General features: G+C 35.6%; 4 protein-coding genes across 5 annotated transcripts in view; 1 reads left to right on the plus strand and 3 right to left on the minus strand.

Moving 5' to 3' along the window:
* Positions 1–510: 510 nt before the first annotated feature.
* On the minus strand, positions 511–2,894 carry LOC130981858 (L-idonate 5-dehydrogenase-like). Of its 2 annotated transcripts, XM_057905592.1 has the most exons (8): positions 2,878–2,894; positions 2,350–2,512; positions 2,157–2,224; positions 1,906–2,068; positions 1,720–1,799; positions 1,259–1,549; positions 984–1,171; positions 511–808 (listed from the first exon to the last, which is right to left on the minus strand). In XM_057905592.1, exons 2-8 carry the CDS (start codon positions 2,462–2,464, stop codon positions 616–618), a joined length of 1,098 nt encoding a protein of 365 aa, XP_057761575.1. In that variant the 5' UTR covers positions 2,465–2,512; positions 2,878–2,894; the 3' UTR covers positions 511–615. The 2 variants fall into 2 exon arrangements, with proteins under 2 accessions (XP_057761575.1, XP_057761573.1); XM_057905590.1 differs by lacking the exon at positions 2,878–2,894 and having other exon boundaries at positions 2,350–2,672.
* A 538-nt stretch (positions 2,895–3,432) lies between these two features.
* On the plus strand, positions 3,433–6,131 carry LOC130981859 (sorbitol dehydrogenase). The gene is made up of 6 exons (XM_057905593.1): positions 3,433–3,726; positions 3,823–3,890; positions 4,203–4,439; positions 4,665–4,955; positions 5,217–5,404; positions 5,667–6,131. The coding sequence occupies exons 1-6, from the start codon at positions 3,612–3,614 to the stop codon at positions 5,857–5,859; spliced, it is 1,092 nt and encodes a 363-aa protein (XP_057761576.1). The 5' UTR covers positions 3,433–3,611; the 3' UTR covers positions 5,860–6,131.
* Positions 6,132–6,208: 77 nt separating this feature from the next.
* Positions 6,209–10,777, minus strand: LOC130981857 (zinc finger CCCH domain-containing protein 48-like). Its single transcript, XM_057905589.1, has 9 exons — positions 9,869–10,777; positions 9,371–9,466; positions 9,180–9,269; positions 8,946–9,047; positions 7,937–8,083; positions 7,702–7,821; positions 7,519–7,578; positions 7,020–7,117; positions 6,209–6,760 (listed from the first exon to the last, which is right to left on the minus strand). Exons 1-9 carry the CDS (start codon positions 10,316–10,318, stop codon positions 6,616–6,618), a joined length of 1,308 nt encoding a protein of 435 aa, XP_057761572.1. The 5' UTR covers positions 10,319–10,777; the 3' UTR covers positions 6,209–6,615.
* Positions 10,778–16,146: 5,369 nt separating this feature from the next.
* The window catches only part of LOC130982971 (cytochrome b6-like), a 1,572-nt gene continuing 404 nt past the window's right edge, over positions 16,147–17,314 (minus strand). The window contains 3 exon segments of the mRNA XM_057907132.1: positions 16,147–16,564; positions 16,566–16,703; positions 16,705–16,793. Of these exon segments, the coding sequence (XP_057763115.1) occupies positions 16,159–16,564; positions 16,566–16,703; positions 16,705–16,793 (633 nt within the window). The 3' untranslated portion in view covers positions 16,147–16,158.

Consider the following 17,314-nt stretch of genomic DNA (forward strand, 5'->3'; position numbering starts at 1 on the left):
AAGCATATAGAATTAGCAAGTGAAATTAGAGTCATTTTCTGTTCACATCTAAAAAACTTTAGTGTATAGTGTGTTTGTTGATTTATTGGATCAATAAAAGGGTGGCTCAAAATTTTGTGTAGAAAGAAAAAGGGTCTAGGACTCTATTGGTAGGTAAGATGTGACATAGGAACGTAATGACCACAAAATTGATTAATTGATGATGTTGAATGTTATTAGGGTAATGCTGATATTAAACTATAATATAAAACAAACAATAATTTATGAGTTGTTTATGTGGATTAATATGAATTGACATGGCTTCAGTTCTATCCTTTCTTTGTTTGGCCTTTAACATAGGGACGGTGAAAGTTTGACTTCTTAATAAGATTTTTTTTCAGTATTAATGCATGCTTAAATATTACTTGTTCTTAGTTTTTTTTTTTTTTTTTTTTGAATGAAAAATTTATAGCAGTGATTGTAGCCAGAGGTCATTAGTTAAGTTGTGCATGCTTAATGAACCTAAATAAATTAAATAAGAGAGTACTAATACTAAAATGATGCATTATGAGAGTAATACACTTTATACTTCAATTAGTAGTTAACTTAATCAATGCTAAAAGAAACACTCTGAATCTAGAGATTGAACATGATCTTAATAGCATTTCCTCCTTGAGCACTGGTTTCAAAGGCTTCTTCCAACTCTTTCTGTGAGAATCCAAACCTGTGACTTATCAATGGCTTGATGTCAATCTTCCCAGTTCTTAATAGTTCAATGCATAGAGGCCAAGTGTTTCTGTATCTGAATATTCCAATTACATCAACCTCCCTACAACACATGAAAACCAAATTTTGATCATCAAACACAGTTTTATTTCATAGTACTAATACTACCAAATTTGAATAATTTTATGGCATCCTAAACCTTCTAGTAGTATCCCAGAGCCAACCAAATTTTAACTAATCTGACTCGAATCGAGCCGGTCTAATGTGATCTTTGTTACCTGGCTGCGGCCGGAGTAAGGGGAACTGTCATCTCAGTTTGAGCTAATCCAATGAGGCAAACTTTGCCACCAGAGGTGGTGACATTGAGTGATGTGGACATGGTTTTATTGTAGCCAACACAGTCAAAACTCACATGAATCTTAGACCTCATGGCATTCTGGATTTGCACCACTTCTTTCTCCATGTCCTAAATCAAAATGTAGCCATTACAAATATCTTACCAATTGAATGGTGTATTTTAAAGGAGTGAAATGTGTAGAGTATTGAGTGAAACCTGGATACTAGTTGAAACTAGAATAGTCTCATCTGCACCAAGATCTTTTGCAATTGATAAACGAGTGTTATCAACATCAACCATCACAATTCTTGGTGATCCAAATGCCCTGGCAGCAAGTGATACTACAAGGCCAATTGGTCCTGCTCCTATGATCAGTACATTTGTGTCTGGACTGATATTCGCGCGACGACACGCATGCACTCCTACACTGAGTGGCTCAATCATGGCTCCTTCCTCCAAGCTCACATTGTCAGGTAGCTTGAAACACAGATTGGCAGGATGCACCACCTGAAAACATAATGGAACATTCAATATATATATATATATAGTCTTATAAGTATGTTAGTTTTGAATATTCATCATTAGTATTTATTTAACTTATTGAATATAACACATGAAATGAAGTACATCTAAATTGAAACATAGGATATATCAGAGCAACACATAGAAAAGTTTACCATAGTGGCAAGAGAACCGTGAGTGTGAGTTGATGCTGATCCAAAAAATTTCATGCCGCGACAGAGATTGTAGCGGCCACCTTATTAGAGATACAGTTAGATATTTCAAGAATTAGTTACTAATTGGTTACACTTATCATACCATATAAGGCTACAATTCTCTGATCAATATGATTCTTAACTCACCTTTGCAGAAATTGCATGTTTGGCAACTGATTCCAGGCTCTAAGGCTACCCTGTCCCCTACTGCAAGAGATTGAACTTGAGTGCCAAGTTCTTGAATGATTCCAGCACATTCATGCCCCAGTACCATAGGCTTGTTGGCAATAAAATTTGCACATCTCATAGTCTAGCAACAAAGTTGTGTTCAAAGAACAGAATTAAGCAAACGCTAGAGTACTACTAATTAGTGATAATAAGAACTTTCAGGTTCTTACCTTATAGTAATGAACATCACTTCCACAAATACCAACAGCTTTAATTCTAATTTTAACATCATGGGGACCTGAAATTGAAGATTGTTGATCACCACAGTACTCAATACATGAGCTTCAATCACTTTATTAGATAACATGAGTGTATAAGTTAAATGTCTGGAAATTTTAAGTATGGATGAGAAGATCAATTCACCTAAAGAAGGAAGTGGATATGGTTGAATTGATAGATTTTTAACACCAAGAATCCAAGCTGCCATGTTGATCTCTTCATCTTCACTTTGTGACATTTCTGTGTTAATTATCATCATCTGTTGCTAATCAGTTAATGCCTTTCCTTGTGTCCTCTCTAATTTCATCTGCATAAAGTGTCACTACCACTGTCACTGTCACTTTCCCTTGCACTCTTCATTAATCAGTTCATGATTCACAAATCACAATTATCCACATCATCTTTTGAACTATGCTAATGCCACTTTGTGTCTTTGTAAGAGAATGATGTGAAGGTATGACTTTGTACTTTTGTATTTCATTGCTTCAATTTTTTCCTAAACTTATTCTGATTTAGCACCACTAAAACATATTTCACCATTGTTCATTGAGAAATTAATGACTCTTATGGAAATAAAAAAATTTAAAATATTCTGATAAATCACTATTCAATGACTATGTCAAAATTGCATACTTTATAGGATTCTAATTATTCTTGGGGTTAGAGCCATACTTATTAGTGGATCAGTCCCTAATTCATAAATGAAATTGATTGATATGTTATGGTGCTGAGCTGAGTCATGCTTTGGTGACAAAACAAATAGGGAGTTCTATGGTTGGTATGACACACAATCATGACATGAATAAATCCAATAGAATTAGATTATAGAAGCATGCATGCTCTTCAGAAAAACCCATTAGGCATCAGCAAAGGCTGAAAGCGATTTATAGCATATAAACAGCCACATGTGACACGACCATATCACAATATGGATGAGGACAAACCACCCATATGGTCTCTATGACGTTTATATGAAAAACCACTCAGATTAATTGCAAAGATTCATCGTTATCTCATAATATAATTTAATGTTTATTATTACATTTTTTTAAATCTAATTTGTTAGGATTTGAAATTAATTTTCATCTTATCATTTATTTTGGTTTAGTAATTTTTATCTCTTCTGTTATGTAATATGTTATTCTTGTAACTAATTTTTCTATACAATAAATTTAAATTAAAAATGCTGAGAAGTTCATTAATTAACAAAAGATAGGAAGATAAAAGATATTCCTTATTATTATTATTATAATTATATTATTATTAATTATGGTTGATAGTGAAGAAAATGGAAATGGACTTGATTTATTTGATTCCCTGTGGCAGAAGAGGTCTCTCACTTCTGAAATATCTTCAAGATTCGGAGAGAGAGAAAGAGAGAGGGAGTTTGAAGTGAATCAGCAAAAATGGGGAAAGGAGGGATGTCAGTAGATGATGATCATGGAGAAGAGCAGAACATGGCTGCTTGGCTTGTTGCCATTAACACACTCAAGATTCAGCCATTCAACCTTCCTCCTCTTGGTATCTCACTTCATTCATTCATTTTGTTTCAATCATACTCAGATTCATTCTTGGTATCTCACTTTTACTCTGCAATCTGCATGTTCTAAATTAAAGGACCCCATGATGTTAGAGTTAGAATGAAAGCTGTTGGTATATGTGGAAGTGATGTTCACTACCTCAAGGTAACACATACATACATACATACATACATAATTATTCTCTATTGCATCTTATTTCATTCAAAGCAATTGCATATACTTTGATAATCTATGCCTACAAGTGATGCTGAATGACTTGACCAATGTATGAATATCTGATTGGGAAATTTGGTATCTATCTTGCATAGGTTGGAAATTTTGATTGATGGGATTATTGATGTTCCCTGAATTCAGTTTATGTTGCTGCTGGCTTGAATAGACTATTTACTATTTTGCATAGAGGTTGGAAAAAATTTGATTGAAGGTTTTGGTTTTGATTGTTTTATGTGCTTGCAGACACTGAGATGTGCACACTTTGTAGTTGAAGAGCCAATGGTGATTGGTCATGAGTGTGCTGGGATCATTGAAGAAGTTGGCAGTGAGGTCAAGGCCTTGGTGCCAGGTGACCGTGTGGCGATTGAGCCAGGAATCAGTTGCTGGCGTTGTGACCACTGCAAGCAGGGCCGCTATAACTTGTGCCCTGATATGAAGTTCTTTGCCACTCCACCAGTTCATGGTTCCCTTGCTAATCAGGTTTGAACGAATCCAGAGCTTCTCAAACTAGAATCCTTTCAATATTGTATGATTCTGAATACAATTAAATGAACAATGACCACATCAGTTAGCATGAATTTCGGTTTAAACACGATACAATACCGATACTATTGTATATTTGTTTTGGTTGTCACCATTTTCTGTGTTGTTAAATAGATTGAGTGCCTTAAAACCAAATTGAGTTTCATTTTTCTCTTTATACAGATAGTGCACCCTGCAGACCTATGTTTTAAACTACCAGACAATGTAAGCTTAGAGGAGGGGGCAATGTGTGAGCCCTTAAGCGTCGGTGTTCATGCTTGTAGGCGTGCTGAGATTGGCCCAGAAACAAAGGTGTTGATCATGGGAGCTGGACCTATAGGACTTGTTACAATGCTTGCGGCTCGAGCTTTTGGTGCGCCTAGGATTGTCATAGTGGATGTCGATGACCATCGTTTATCTGTTGCAAAATCTCTTGGTGCTGATGATATTGTCAAAGTCTCAACAAACTCCCAGGCATGTATATTTGATTCCCTTGTGTTAGAGTTTGAAAGATAAAATAAATAAAAGAATGAAGGAAATTTACACTTTAACATGCTGCTGTCTAAGGAAATTTACACTTTACAGGGAAATTTTACATAGTACAAGATACCATGTGTCAGAAAACCTTAATCTAAGGAGAGATTATAAATGGAAGATTGCCATGTGTGGTGTCATCTTAACTCAGGATACTAAGTGTAATTTATATAATTTTGAATGTAATGCTTTGCATTTCAGGATGTTCCTGGAGAAGTTGAACAGATACATAAGGCTATGGGAGCTGATGTAGATGTTACCTTTGACTGTGCCGGTTTTAACAAAACCATGACTACAGCACTGAGTGCTACTAAGCCAGGTGGCAAAGTTTGCTTAGTGGGAATGGGTCATTCTGAAATGACAGTCCCACTCACCCCAGCTGCTGCAAGGTATGACTATGTAATTAGATAGAGTCGGTTATATAGATCGAACGACATCATAACATCTAAATCTAAGTCCTTGCCTCTAACTCTCGGGCTACTCTTCATCCGATTTATTTCCTAGTAAAGCATATGAATCACATATTGATTGTACTTCTTGTCATAAAGTAATTTAAGAAACAGTAATGTTGTAACATATATGAGTTGTTAGATTTTAGTTTTCTGTTGTGATGTAATATTTAAGTGTATTATTTTATGATGCCATATACAGGGAAGTTGATGTGATTGGTATATTCCGGTATAAGAACACATGGCCTCTATGTCTTGAGTTTCTAAGGAGTGGCAAAATCGATGTGAAGCCCCTTATAACACACAGGTATGGATTCTCTCAGAAGGAAGTGGAAGAAGCATTTGAAACAAGTGCTGCTGGTGGTAATGCTATTAAGGTCATGTTCAATCTTTAGAAGATACACATCAATCAAGCTCTTGGTTGTCTTCATAATTTGGGTTATGAATAAAGTGGCTTCAATAAGAACTTTAAAAAAATTTGCCCCTGCCTTGTGTTATGGATCCTTCAATGTTCTCATTGATAAGTGAAAAATTCTGAATTTTTTTTGCTGTGCAAATAAGTTTTAAGTGCTATATGTACGAGGGCACTACCATACGAAAATCTTGAATGCTATGATGTATCACTTAGTCTTGGTTATTTATTATAGTTAGGATTTTGTTTTTTCAATTGATTTTACCGAGTAACAGAAAAAAAACTATATTTACATAGTTATGTTTGTCAAGATTTAGAATCACCAGGAAGAATATCAAAACAGATCGAAATATGAAACAAACTTGTTACTTTTTCACTAAGTAACCAAAATTTATTTGTGATACATACATAGGACCAGAGGAGAAAAGGTAACAAATGTTTAATCTGTATTGTGATCTCACAAAATATTGAGAACTTAATAGGGACTCCTACTTGAGCACAGCCTTTGTGCCAAGGTTACAAACTCAACACCAAAACCACAGCTCAAAACTCTAGAAGACAGACTATTACTTTCCGCAAACTTAAATTACAAATACACCCCTCTGCCCTCTTTTCCTCTCTCTCTCACAAATCCTCCGCGTACCAACCTTAATCTTTAATTCCCTTCTTGCATTTGAAAAAAATTACAAAAAGGTACACCACAAAAAACTACTATAACAAATTAAGGAAAGTATCCATTTTATTGAATGGTAGGTATTGGCTCCGGTGTCCAATTCCACACTTTGACTTGACCAGTTCCATCACCAGTGAAGAATAAGCCATTAGGCCCTGCCTGAATTGCCCGTACCTCTTGCTTTGTAAATATCTTGCCTCTCTCTGCAAATCTGAACACCACAAATGGGGCCAGAAAAATTAGGATTAGCTGCATTTTATAGGCAGCGAGTGCACTTGATAATATGAGCAACGAATCATACTTCTTGTAAAGCATACAATCAGATTTGTTGGATTTTTGGCATAAATCAAGCACTCGTGGGCGAGATACACAAACACAATTCATTGAATGAATTTCTAAATCCTCTAGAGACTACCGAAGTCAGCATAGGAACAAATGAGCTCATAAAATTTGGAAGATAAATTACTTACGAGGGCAGGTCATAGAGGCGCACAGTATTATCATTGCAAGAGCACAACAAAATGGGCTTGCCATGTGCATCGTGCATTCCACAGAGAGTAACTATTCCCTACAAGCAGAATATATTGTTAAAAGGGGAGGAAATATCATGAAGCAAACTTACCCACTATTTTTTTTATAAACGAAAAAGGAAAAGAAACTTGTCTCAACCCATGAGTGATTAGGTTAAACTGTTAAACAATACCAATTCTAACTACAAGATATATATGAACCTGTGGTAATATCCAAGTCCAGATGCATGCAAAATGAGTCATTTTCATTACCAGAAACTTAAATAAAGTTCTTATATTTTATAACAGTGGTTTTTGGATCATTGATGTAAGAGTAAAAAGTGAACTGATTCTCCAATTAATATTTCAAGGGATAGACAGTCAAAATTACAAACTGGAGATCAAAAGTCATACGACCAACTATCAGGGGGGTGGGGGGTGGGAGGGAATTCATACGTACATGCTCTTCGTTGTGAGTATATGTCACTTCCAAGTTTCCACTTTCAGTAGCATACCACACCTAAAGAGAGAACAAAGAGATTTACTTGAAGACTTTTTTAGAAGAATAATAACTTTTAAGGGGGAAAAAAAATACTTATGCCTATTCTACGTATATATAACCAAACAAATAGTATGAACCAACCTTTACTGTTTTGTCTAACGAACAAGACAAAAGGAACTGCTCCCAACAGAGAACAGACATCACGACAGACGTGTGGTCTGTTAGTGTCTGTAAACACTCCAAATTTTCAAGATTCCAGACCTGAAAGATAGCATAAATATACAAGAAATTAACAAAACACATTGCTTAGATAGCAGCTAATGCACACCCCATTAAATGGATTAGATGCTTATAGAATATTTCTTATGTAGCTTACTCTTATTGTATTGTCCATTGAACCGGAGTAGAGTCTATTAGCTCCAACAACTAATGAAACAACACCACGCGTGTGACCCTTAAGTGATGCAGCTGGCTCAAAGCAGTTAGCAACTACATTGAACTTCCATACCAATATAGATCCATCCTGCAGGATAAGTAGTTTAAGTGAGCTTTAAATACTGAAGTGGATACTCCAAACCAAGGTACACAAGTTAGAAGGACATTAAGATTACAGCATGAGTGAAAGCATGTTTGGTTGAATTGAAAGTTGTAACAAAGTGTGTAAAATCATTAAATGGTTCTTATCCAAAAAGAAAAATAAACAAATAAATAAAGTTGTTAAAGCATTGAAGGAATAACCCCAAAAGTTGACATAGTAATTAGTTCTTGACTTCTTGTGTTCATATAACACCAACAATTCTTCATCTATCAAATGTGAAACATTATTAGCTATCTCCCAGAGCTTATATACTTTACATACCCAATATTCAAATATTCCAATATGCACTTTATGGTGTCTCATAACTCAAATCATTCTTGACCACTGTAACATTACCCTTGGGTTCTAATGGTTACATTTTCTTGATACAACTTGCACCAGCAACTTTGTTGCTTGTAGATTCAAAAATGTTCTTAAATGGTTCTTCCCTTTTTTTTAACCTAATATACCTACATCTCTAACATAATAATATGCATGTACTGCTTATTCCTAGAATTCCTTATAATCCCAAAAATTTATGTCCATATTCTCATTCCAAACTAGTATATGTACATTTAGTCGCCTTAAAAGATGCCGCTGAATAAATAGTGTGTATAAAAGATGACATGCACTTCCCATTTGATCAGTCAGGCCTTAAAGTACCAACAAGTTAATCTCCAACCAAGACATGGAATACTGCCTCACGAAATAAAGCATGCCTTGGAATATAACATATACATCACGCAGGAGAGAGAGAGAGAGAGAGAGAGAGAGAGAGAGAGAGAGAGAGAGAGAGAGAGTGTTTTACCTGTGTACCAGCAAAGAGCATATCATTATTCACAACAAGTGCATAAACTTGTCCAACAGGACCATTTAGACTTAGTTCCATTGAATTTTGTGTGTTCCAGACCTACAAAATATCATCATTAAACAAGACATTAACTGTGCTGCGATGAGAGTTTATAGATATACTTGAACTAAAAGTCTGTAAATTACAAAGAGAGAAGAAAGAAAAAATGCCTCCAGAATCCCCTCTTTTTACCTTCACAAAATTAGGTATGCCTACAAAAACCCAAGGACCTTCACTGATCATGCAACCTACTTCACCACCAAGATTGATCACAGCTACACACTGCATAGGAAAATTCATAAGCAAAATCAATATAGTTTCATCAGATTTACCTTTTTGCAAGGATACAATAAAAGAAGTGACATGTTGAAGGTACTAACAACCTTTCCAGACTGGCAGTCCCAAACCCTTACAGACTCATCAGTACTTCCAGTATAAAGCTTATCCGAGCCAGAAGGAAAGGCAATTCCACTAACAACCTGTTCATTCAATTTAAACCAAAATTCATCCCAACAATTCTTATTGCACAAAAAGCATATTCAGACAACTTAGCAAGCATCAACTGATCTTATAGTACAAAGAATAGTGACAAAATTGACTCAAGTTCACATTACACAAATTTTACAGTACAGAGGAATGTATCTACCACTAAAAACAGAATCTAAAATTATAAAAAAGAATTGATTCTATAATACTATATGTGTAAAGTATTTTACATTGTCAACTAATCTTCTAGAAGTCAAACACTTGCAATGACATGACAATACATAGTTGGAAGACAATATTAAAAAACATTACACTTCCAACCTGGCAGAAAGAACAAAAATCCAATAGTAAATAACCTAATTTTTTTTTACCTAAAAAACAATTTTTTTTTTTACCTTCTGATGGCCTTCAAGCTGTGTCAACATAGAAAACCCATCCCCTGTATTCCAAGAGTGAAGGAACTTACACCTCTCACCAAAATTACAATTCCCCTGAATCCAATAATTACAAACTTTATCAGCCTTCCTAACCACACTCATGTCACCACCAACAACTCCACCACCGGCACCGCGACCGCCACCACGACCACCACCGCGACCCCATGTGTTGTTGAAGTGAGGGTTCCGGCGATGTCCCGAAAATCCGGAATTGTCAGCAGAACCATGAGGCCTCTTCGAAGAGGTACCATTAACATTGGGAGTTGGCAACTCGCTATGAAGAAAAGGGCATGGGTGACGATTGCACTTGCCAGCTTGCCAGTGATAGCACACTTTCTGATGCTTCGAGTCCCCTGAGGGTCCACCTAATCGTTGGTACACGCGCTTGTTGCCCCCATCAAGGTCCATGGATCCAAAGCACAGACACTGGATGCTTTCTGATGTTTTGCGAATTTGCGGTGTCGAAATTGGGAGTGTATCGCAAGATAGAGGCTGAAAAACTGTAGCTTTAGCTGCAATTAGCAGAAAAAAATGTCAGAACTTGTTGAATCGGGATCCCAAATCGACCACGCACAAAAGTTTGAAATTGGGCGAGCTTGAAGGTGCAAGGTTGGAAGACGAGCAGAGAGGTCTCGCGTGATCATCAAGGGTGACAGTAGGACTTAAACTTCGTCGTGGAAAAACCCTAATTATTGAGATTAGGGTTCAAGACTTTGGATTAGAAAAACCCTAATTTAGCGATTCAAGAGAGGGAAGAGGAGAGAGTTGGGCATGGAGATCAGTTCAGGCGAAATATGCTACGAAACGACGTTGTAGAAGACAAGAAGCGTTAGGTTTACGAGAATGTGGAGTTACGAAGCTACCCTCAGTTCATGAATGGAGTTCACTGTGGAATGTGAATATTACGAATTTAAATGAATTGGATTGATTCTAAAAAAATTTTATTAAGGGATTGTTTGGGTGAATTTTAAGAAAAGATTTTTTTGTCGAGTTATCTTTTTTTAAAGATTTTATAAAAAAGTAAAAGTAATTTTATGTTGGGATATTTTATGTAAAAAGATATTTTTATATATTAATTATGTTTGGGTATAATAATATAAAAGTATTTTTTTGTTTATTTATTATATGAAAAATATATTTTTTAAGAAAAAAAATCTTTTAAAAAAATATATAAATTACAGTAAAAAAAGATGTTTTTTATTTTTTTAGTGTTTTTACTTTTACTATTAAAAATTTATCAAACATGCTAAAAAATAAAAAAGATCTTTTTTAATGAAAAAATATCTATTTTTATCAAGATAATGGCACCTAAACAAACACTAAATCTAATATTTTTTAAATATATTTTATTATCGTTTTGATATATTCTAAAATCTTTAAAAGTAAAATTATAAAAAAATAAATTTATTTAGAATGAAAGTAATGTGATTAAGAATAATTTATTTAGATGTAATTAAAAAATAATTTAATAACTATGTACCATAAAAAATTGATATTATTGAAGGATAAAATTAAAATTTATTTTTATGTATCGTTTTTGTTCCTAACGTTTTCGTCCTATTTACGTCTCTAACATTTCAAAATCGTTTTAATTTTGTTCCGCCGTCAATTTTGTTCACAGATCTCTAATGGCAGGACAACATTGAGCTAGTTTTAAAAAGTTAGGAACTTAAATAGGACGATTTAAACGTTAAAAATAACTTTAGGATTTATCCCAAACATTAGAAACAAAAATAATACTTTACTCTAAATTCTTAGGCAAGACTGGTAGATTTTGCATTAAGCTTTTTATTAATTGAAGATGAAATTTCATAACATTATAAGACAGCTTTAAAATTCAAAGATGGATTTAGAGGAAACATAATCTTTCTCAAATTTTTTTCTAGTTTTTTATGTTTTATGGATTTGTCAATGAAATAATAGATTATGTTCATATTTCGAACTCTGACCTGTGTGTGAGAAATCTTATTTTTAATAATGTTTGGAATTTTTAAGGTCTTGTCTCTAATATTTTTAGGGATCTAAATTTGATTATTCAAAGCTATGAGCCTAATGAATATACCTCAAAAGATGGTTATTTTTGCCTTTTAGATAAGTATGCTCTTGCCAACACTTCTATAAATTGGACTTGGTTGTGAAAACTTTGTATTCTCGAGAAAGTGAGACTTTTTTTCTAGCTATACCTTCACAATGTTTTTTTAACTGGTAAATCCTATTTCAACTGTCACCTTGAATCTTCAAATATTTGTCGCCGTTGTAACATTTCTATAGAAAATATTTTTCATTGTTTGAGAGATTATGCCAAAGTCCAATGCATTTAGAGCAATCTCGAAATCAATCAAGTTCCGACTTTAATGGTACAATATTTTTCGACTTGGCTGCAAACGTTGTTAAGAAGAACTGATTTGTTTTTCTTGTCAGTTTTGTGATGCATATGGTTTGATAGGAATGCTTGAATCTTCAATAATAAAACCAAGCCCCTGCTTCCATAGCTTTCAAAGTCAGATTCTTAGTCGAAGAATTTCAAATTGTCTTGTCTTTCAATTTCTAGCAAAGTTCCTTTTTAATTGAATACAAATGGACTCAACCGAACATTGAATTTGTAAAAATTAATTGTGACGGAAGTATTTTTCCTAGCTCTAAGAAAGTCGAATATGAATGGATTCTTTGTAATAAAGATGGTGTATAGATTTCAGGGAGTGCAGAAAAGGTTCATGGTTCAAGTGTGCTCCATACAAAGTTGGTATGAATTGATGTTGGTGCTAGAACATAGTGTTCGAAATATTGTGTGCCAGACCAACTTGATTGATGCATATTCCCTTGTTAACATTAATCCCAGCTTTTTTATATAATTAAGCATGGGAAAAACTTTATTTCCAGGATTACGCATGGCTTGATTTAATGACTAAAATATGCATGGCTAACTCAACCTCGCCGGCCACGAAATGGAGTTACATACCAACTCGCAAGTGGCGCCCACGAAATGGAGGGTAGAGCAGCAGGCTTTTCAACTTTGTGGCTGGCACAAAGGAGATGGGGCACATCAATGACGGCGCCCACGAATTGGGCGATCTCAAGCCCACCGGCCACGAATTGGGCCAATTAGCTGGCGGTGACCACGAATTGGGAGGTTCGTTTCTGGCGCCCACGAGTTGGCTGGTCAAAATGGCAGCAGCAGCAAGCTCACATGCATTGGCTGTGTTGGGTGGCAGGGGACAATTGGAAAGGGAGCCAAGAGTGGTATAAAAGGGGGCTGGGGAGAGCTTTCATACACGGTTAACTTTGAAAGTGGAGTAGAAAAAAAAAGTGGTTAGCATGGTAAATAAAACCTGAGAGGATGTGAGCTTCTGGTAGTGAGTTTTATAATAAAAAAATTAACTTAATATGAGTGGGGTGGGATGAACGTGGAGGAGAACTTGAACCGGCTGGACGAACATCATATAGCAGAAAATTTATTTCATAAGGTTTGTTTACACCATTAATCCGATTGCTATTGTTAAGGATTGTAAGTAATATTTTTTTGTTATTTACCTTTTTTTTAGACTATTTCTAACTATTATCTTTCTTGGCTTCTTATGTTGTAGCCCACACGTGTTCTTACTTCTCATGGCACGCTCGTTGATGTTTTCATGTTAGAGCCTGGGGATCCAACCATGGAAATTAGGCGGGAGAGGCTTGACCCTTATTTGAGACGCACCGAAATTTATCATGCCTCTTTGATCAAGCGCTTCGAGTACGACAATCCACTTATTAGTGCCTTTGTGGAACGGTGGTGTCCGGAGACACATATGTTTCATCTCCCTTGGGGTGAGTGTACCATAACTCTGGAGGATGTAGCCATGCAGCTAGGTCTACCTGTTGATGCTCAGCCTGTTAGTGGTACGTTGAGGTCATGGAGTAAGTTTCATCAGAGAGATATTTGGGAGTGGTGTCATGAACTTCTAGGTGAGGTTCCCCCGGCCACGTAGGGACAACGAAGTACAACATCAAGTTGAAGTGGCTCAGAATTCGTCTTCAGCAGATGCCGCTTGACTTAGATGATAATGGTCTCATGCAGTATGCACGTTCTTACATACTTTACTTGTTGGGAGGCGTGCTTCTCCCGGACAAGGCAATCAATGTAAATTGATAAATCAAAATCATCCTTACCTAAAATTTGGATAAAAAATGCATTTCTTTTTGATTTCGAATAGTATTCTCTATAGGATTCTGAAATGTTTATGTAATGTAGTAAGAGGGGGATTTGAGATTCATCAACACTGAGTATTTGACTTTTGGAGAGTATTGTTCTGGATAAGTAACTCAGGTTTAGATGTATACATAGGGAAAGCCGTGTGCAATGAAAAATGCAAGCACGGCTTGGGGAGAGATTTTTTATTGTTTTCCTTTTTCAATTCATTAACAAATCCAATTTCTACTCCATCCGACCCCTCTTATCTTACTAACTGGAATCAAAGAATTAGTAGATCTGTTCCGCCCAAAATGGGAATGGGCTAGGGTTATGAACTTAGAATCTAGAATCTGATGATCGAGTCGATTCCATGATTCTAAGTTCATTCCATACCGGACCAGACCGGAATAGGGTTATATACATTCTCATTATGAGAAAGGGGTCATTCGAGCGTATCTAAATAGATACTATGTTTACATATAATAGATCCCTGCGTCGTTCCGTTCCATTTAGGATTAGGAATAGGCGTAATCGGACCCGCTTTTTACATATCTATCATTATTTTGGACCCTATTCACCTCTTTGGGCTTCTATTGAATCGAGAAATAGGTTTGATTGTCCATCTTTTTGATAGAATATATATAAGATATCCTACGGATAATTCAAATCGAACCAATTGGATGTCCGACTCGGGCCTATATGACATGACCGATCAATAAAAATACTCTAACACTCCACCTTTGTCATATATTCCATACATAACACTAGCTAGATATCATATTCATGGAATACGAAATGGGTTTTGGAATTTATTAACATTCTCCAAAAAGGGTACTGTTAATAATCCCGCGGGTACCGAAACCATTAAAAGAACGCCCAATAACTTATTGGGCACTGTACGAAGTATTTGAAATACAGGAAAGAAATACCATTCCGGCAATATTTCCAAAGGAGTTGCAAATGGATCCGCGGGTTCCCCAATCATTGATGGTTCTAAAACTGCTAAACCTACGTTACAAGCAATAGTACCCAGAATAACTACGGGAAAAATATATAAAAGATCGTTTGGCCATGCGGGTTCTCCATAATAATTATGACCCATTCCTTTAGCCAATTTCGCTCTTAATACAGGATCATTCAAGTCAGGTTTTTTTGTTATTGGGATAGGTGAATTCTTATTGATCCATCCTCCGAAAGAACCGGACATGATAATTTTGCATCATCCGGCTCGAGCATCAATCAAACGAACCGAGTATACCTATAGAAAAGTTTATATGTAAGAAAATGGACTCGATTCTGTTTTACGGAGTTACACAACTATCTATTGTGAAAAACTCATTTCTTATTTGTAAATGCTCAATACCCAAGTAGGCTTTCTTAAATTTATAGTGCTTTCTGGGTCATCTCAGACCTTGATATTTTGCCCCCCTCAAAAAAAGATATCGGGACTTTTAACATACATTTACATATTAATTAAAGGATTTACTTGTTACTAATGGAATCTAACCCCTGTTCTTCTTTAGATCTACTTGTTTCACTCCGATAGTATCATAAATCGAGTCAATGCATAGGAAATGAATGCATTTCAATACTATTAAGTTAAGTGAAATCGATAAGACGGAATCCGTAGTAGACCACTTCACTTATTTTAGTTTAGTGGATCTTACGAAGCCCGTCATCCAGGACATGATCAAGTCTGATCATAGAAAAGAATCTCTTCAAGTGAACCGGCCTATCCTCTGTAGGGGGGCTTGCGCGGTGGTTGGAACAAAGAGACACATTTTATTGCAAATTAAAATGTGGCAGATATGAAAAAGTCATCCATCTGCGCGATCCAATCAATAGTTCAAGTCACACACTCCCATAATCCGTTTTTTCTTCGGAGAATCCCCCTCAACTATCAACTATTCGTGTATGTCAAATAAAAAATAAGACGCTAATTTGTTAAGTCTTAAGTTGCAGGGAAATATCCAATACATGTCTTATTTTTTTTAATAATCCATATTTGTAGCAATGAAATACTTTTGTTCCTCCCCAAAATAAAAATGATTGATTAGAAATCTAGGATCCATATTCTCTATAAAGGACCGGAGATGCCTTGCTTACGTATCATTGGAAAGTGCATTAACATAAATACAGCAGTAAGAAGAGGTAATACAAAAGTATGTAAACTATAAAAACGAGTCAAGGTAGATTGTCCTACACTAGCACTTCCCCTTAATAATTCCACGACAGACGATCCTATTCCGGGAATAGCTTCGGGTACTCCTGTTACAATTTTGACTGCCCAATAACCAATTTGGTCCCAAGGTAAGGAATAACCAGTTACACCAAAAGATGCGGTCAATACAACCAAAACAACGCCCGTAATCCACGTCAATTCACGAGGTTTTTTAAAACCGCCGGTAAGATACACACGAAATACGTGCAGGATCATCATTAAAACCATCATACTTGCCGACCATCGATGACAGATCGGATTACCAACCAAAGTTAGCCTCGTCATTATATTGAACCGAAGCAAAAGCCTCAGTAACGGTCGGACGATAATAAAAGGTCATAGCAAACCCCGTTGCTACTTGGACTAAAAAGCAAGTAAGTGTAATTCCTCCTAAACAATAGAATGTTGACATGAGGAGGGACATATTTACTAGTTATATCATCGGCAATCGCCTGAATCTCAAGACGTTCTTCGAACCAATCATAGACTTTATTGAGATAGGTAAACCAAAGGAACTCCCCCTCTGAGAACCGTATATGAGAATTTCATCTCGTACGGCTCAAACAGAAAAACCCAATACTGGTTGTAACGGAAACGGATATGTAAATTTAAATAAAAAGTTTTAAACTTCTTAATTTAATCCTATTATTCCAAATCTTATTGAAGATAAGAAAAAATATATAAATCCTTAAATTGATCTGTGCAGGGTTATAATGCCAAAATCTCAAGTCGGCGCACTCGTCTTTATCTTGATCTTTACAGGCCTCTTGAATATTCTATTTACTTCATTTTTTCTTTGATTTTTTTGTAGAATGCGACTTTTTAGTGCCGTCTTCTTTATTATTAGTATTGATAAGAATTCTCTTGTTAAGACCCTATGAACAATTAAACAAAACCTCAGATTCATACCAGAACCACAATGATTCAAAAAACCTTTAATGTCCAAAATTCCCTGAGTAAGAACTGCTGGATTATCACTTATTCAAGAAAAAGATAGGATAGAATGAAAAAA

Source organism: Arachis stenosperma, chromosome 5, assembly GCF_014773155.1.
Source record: "Arachis stenosperma cultivar V10309 chromosome 5, arast.V10309.gnm1.PFL2, whole genome shotgun sequence".
Lineage (NCBI taxonomy): Eukaryota > Viridiplantae > Streptophyta > Magnoliopsida > Fabales > Fabaceae > Arachis > Arachis stenosperma.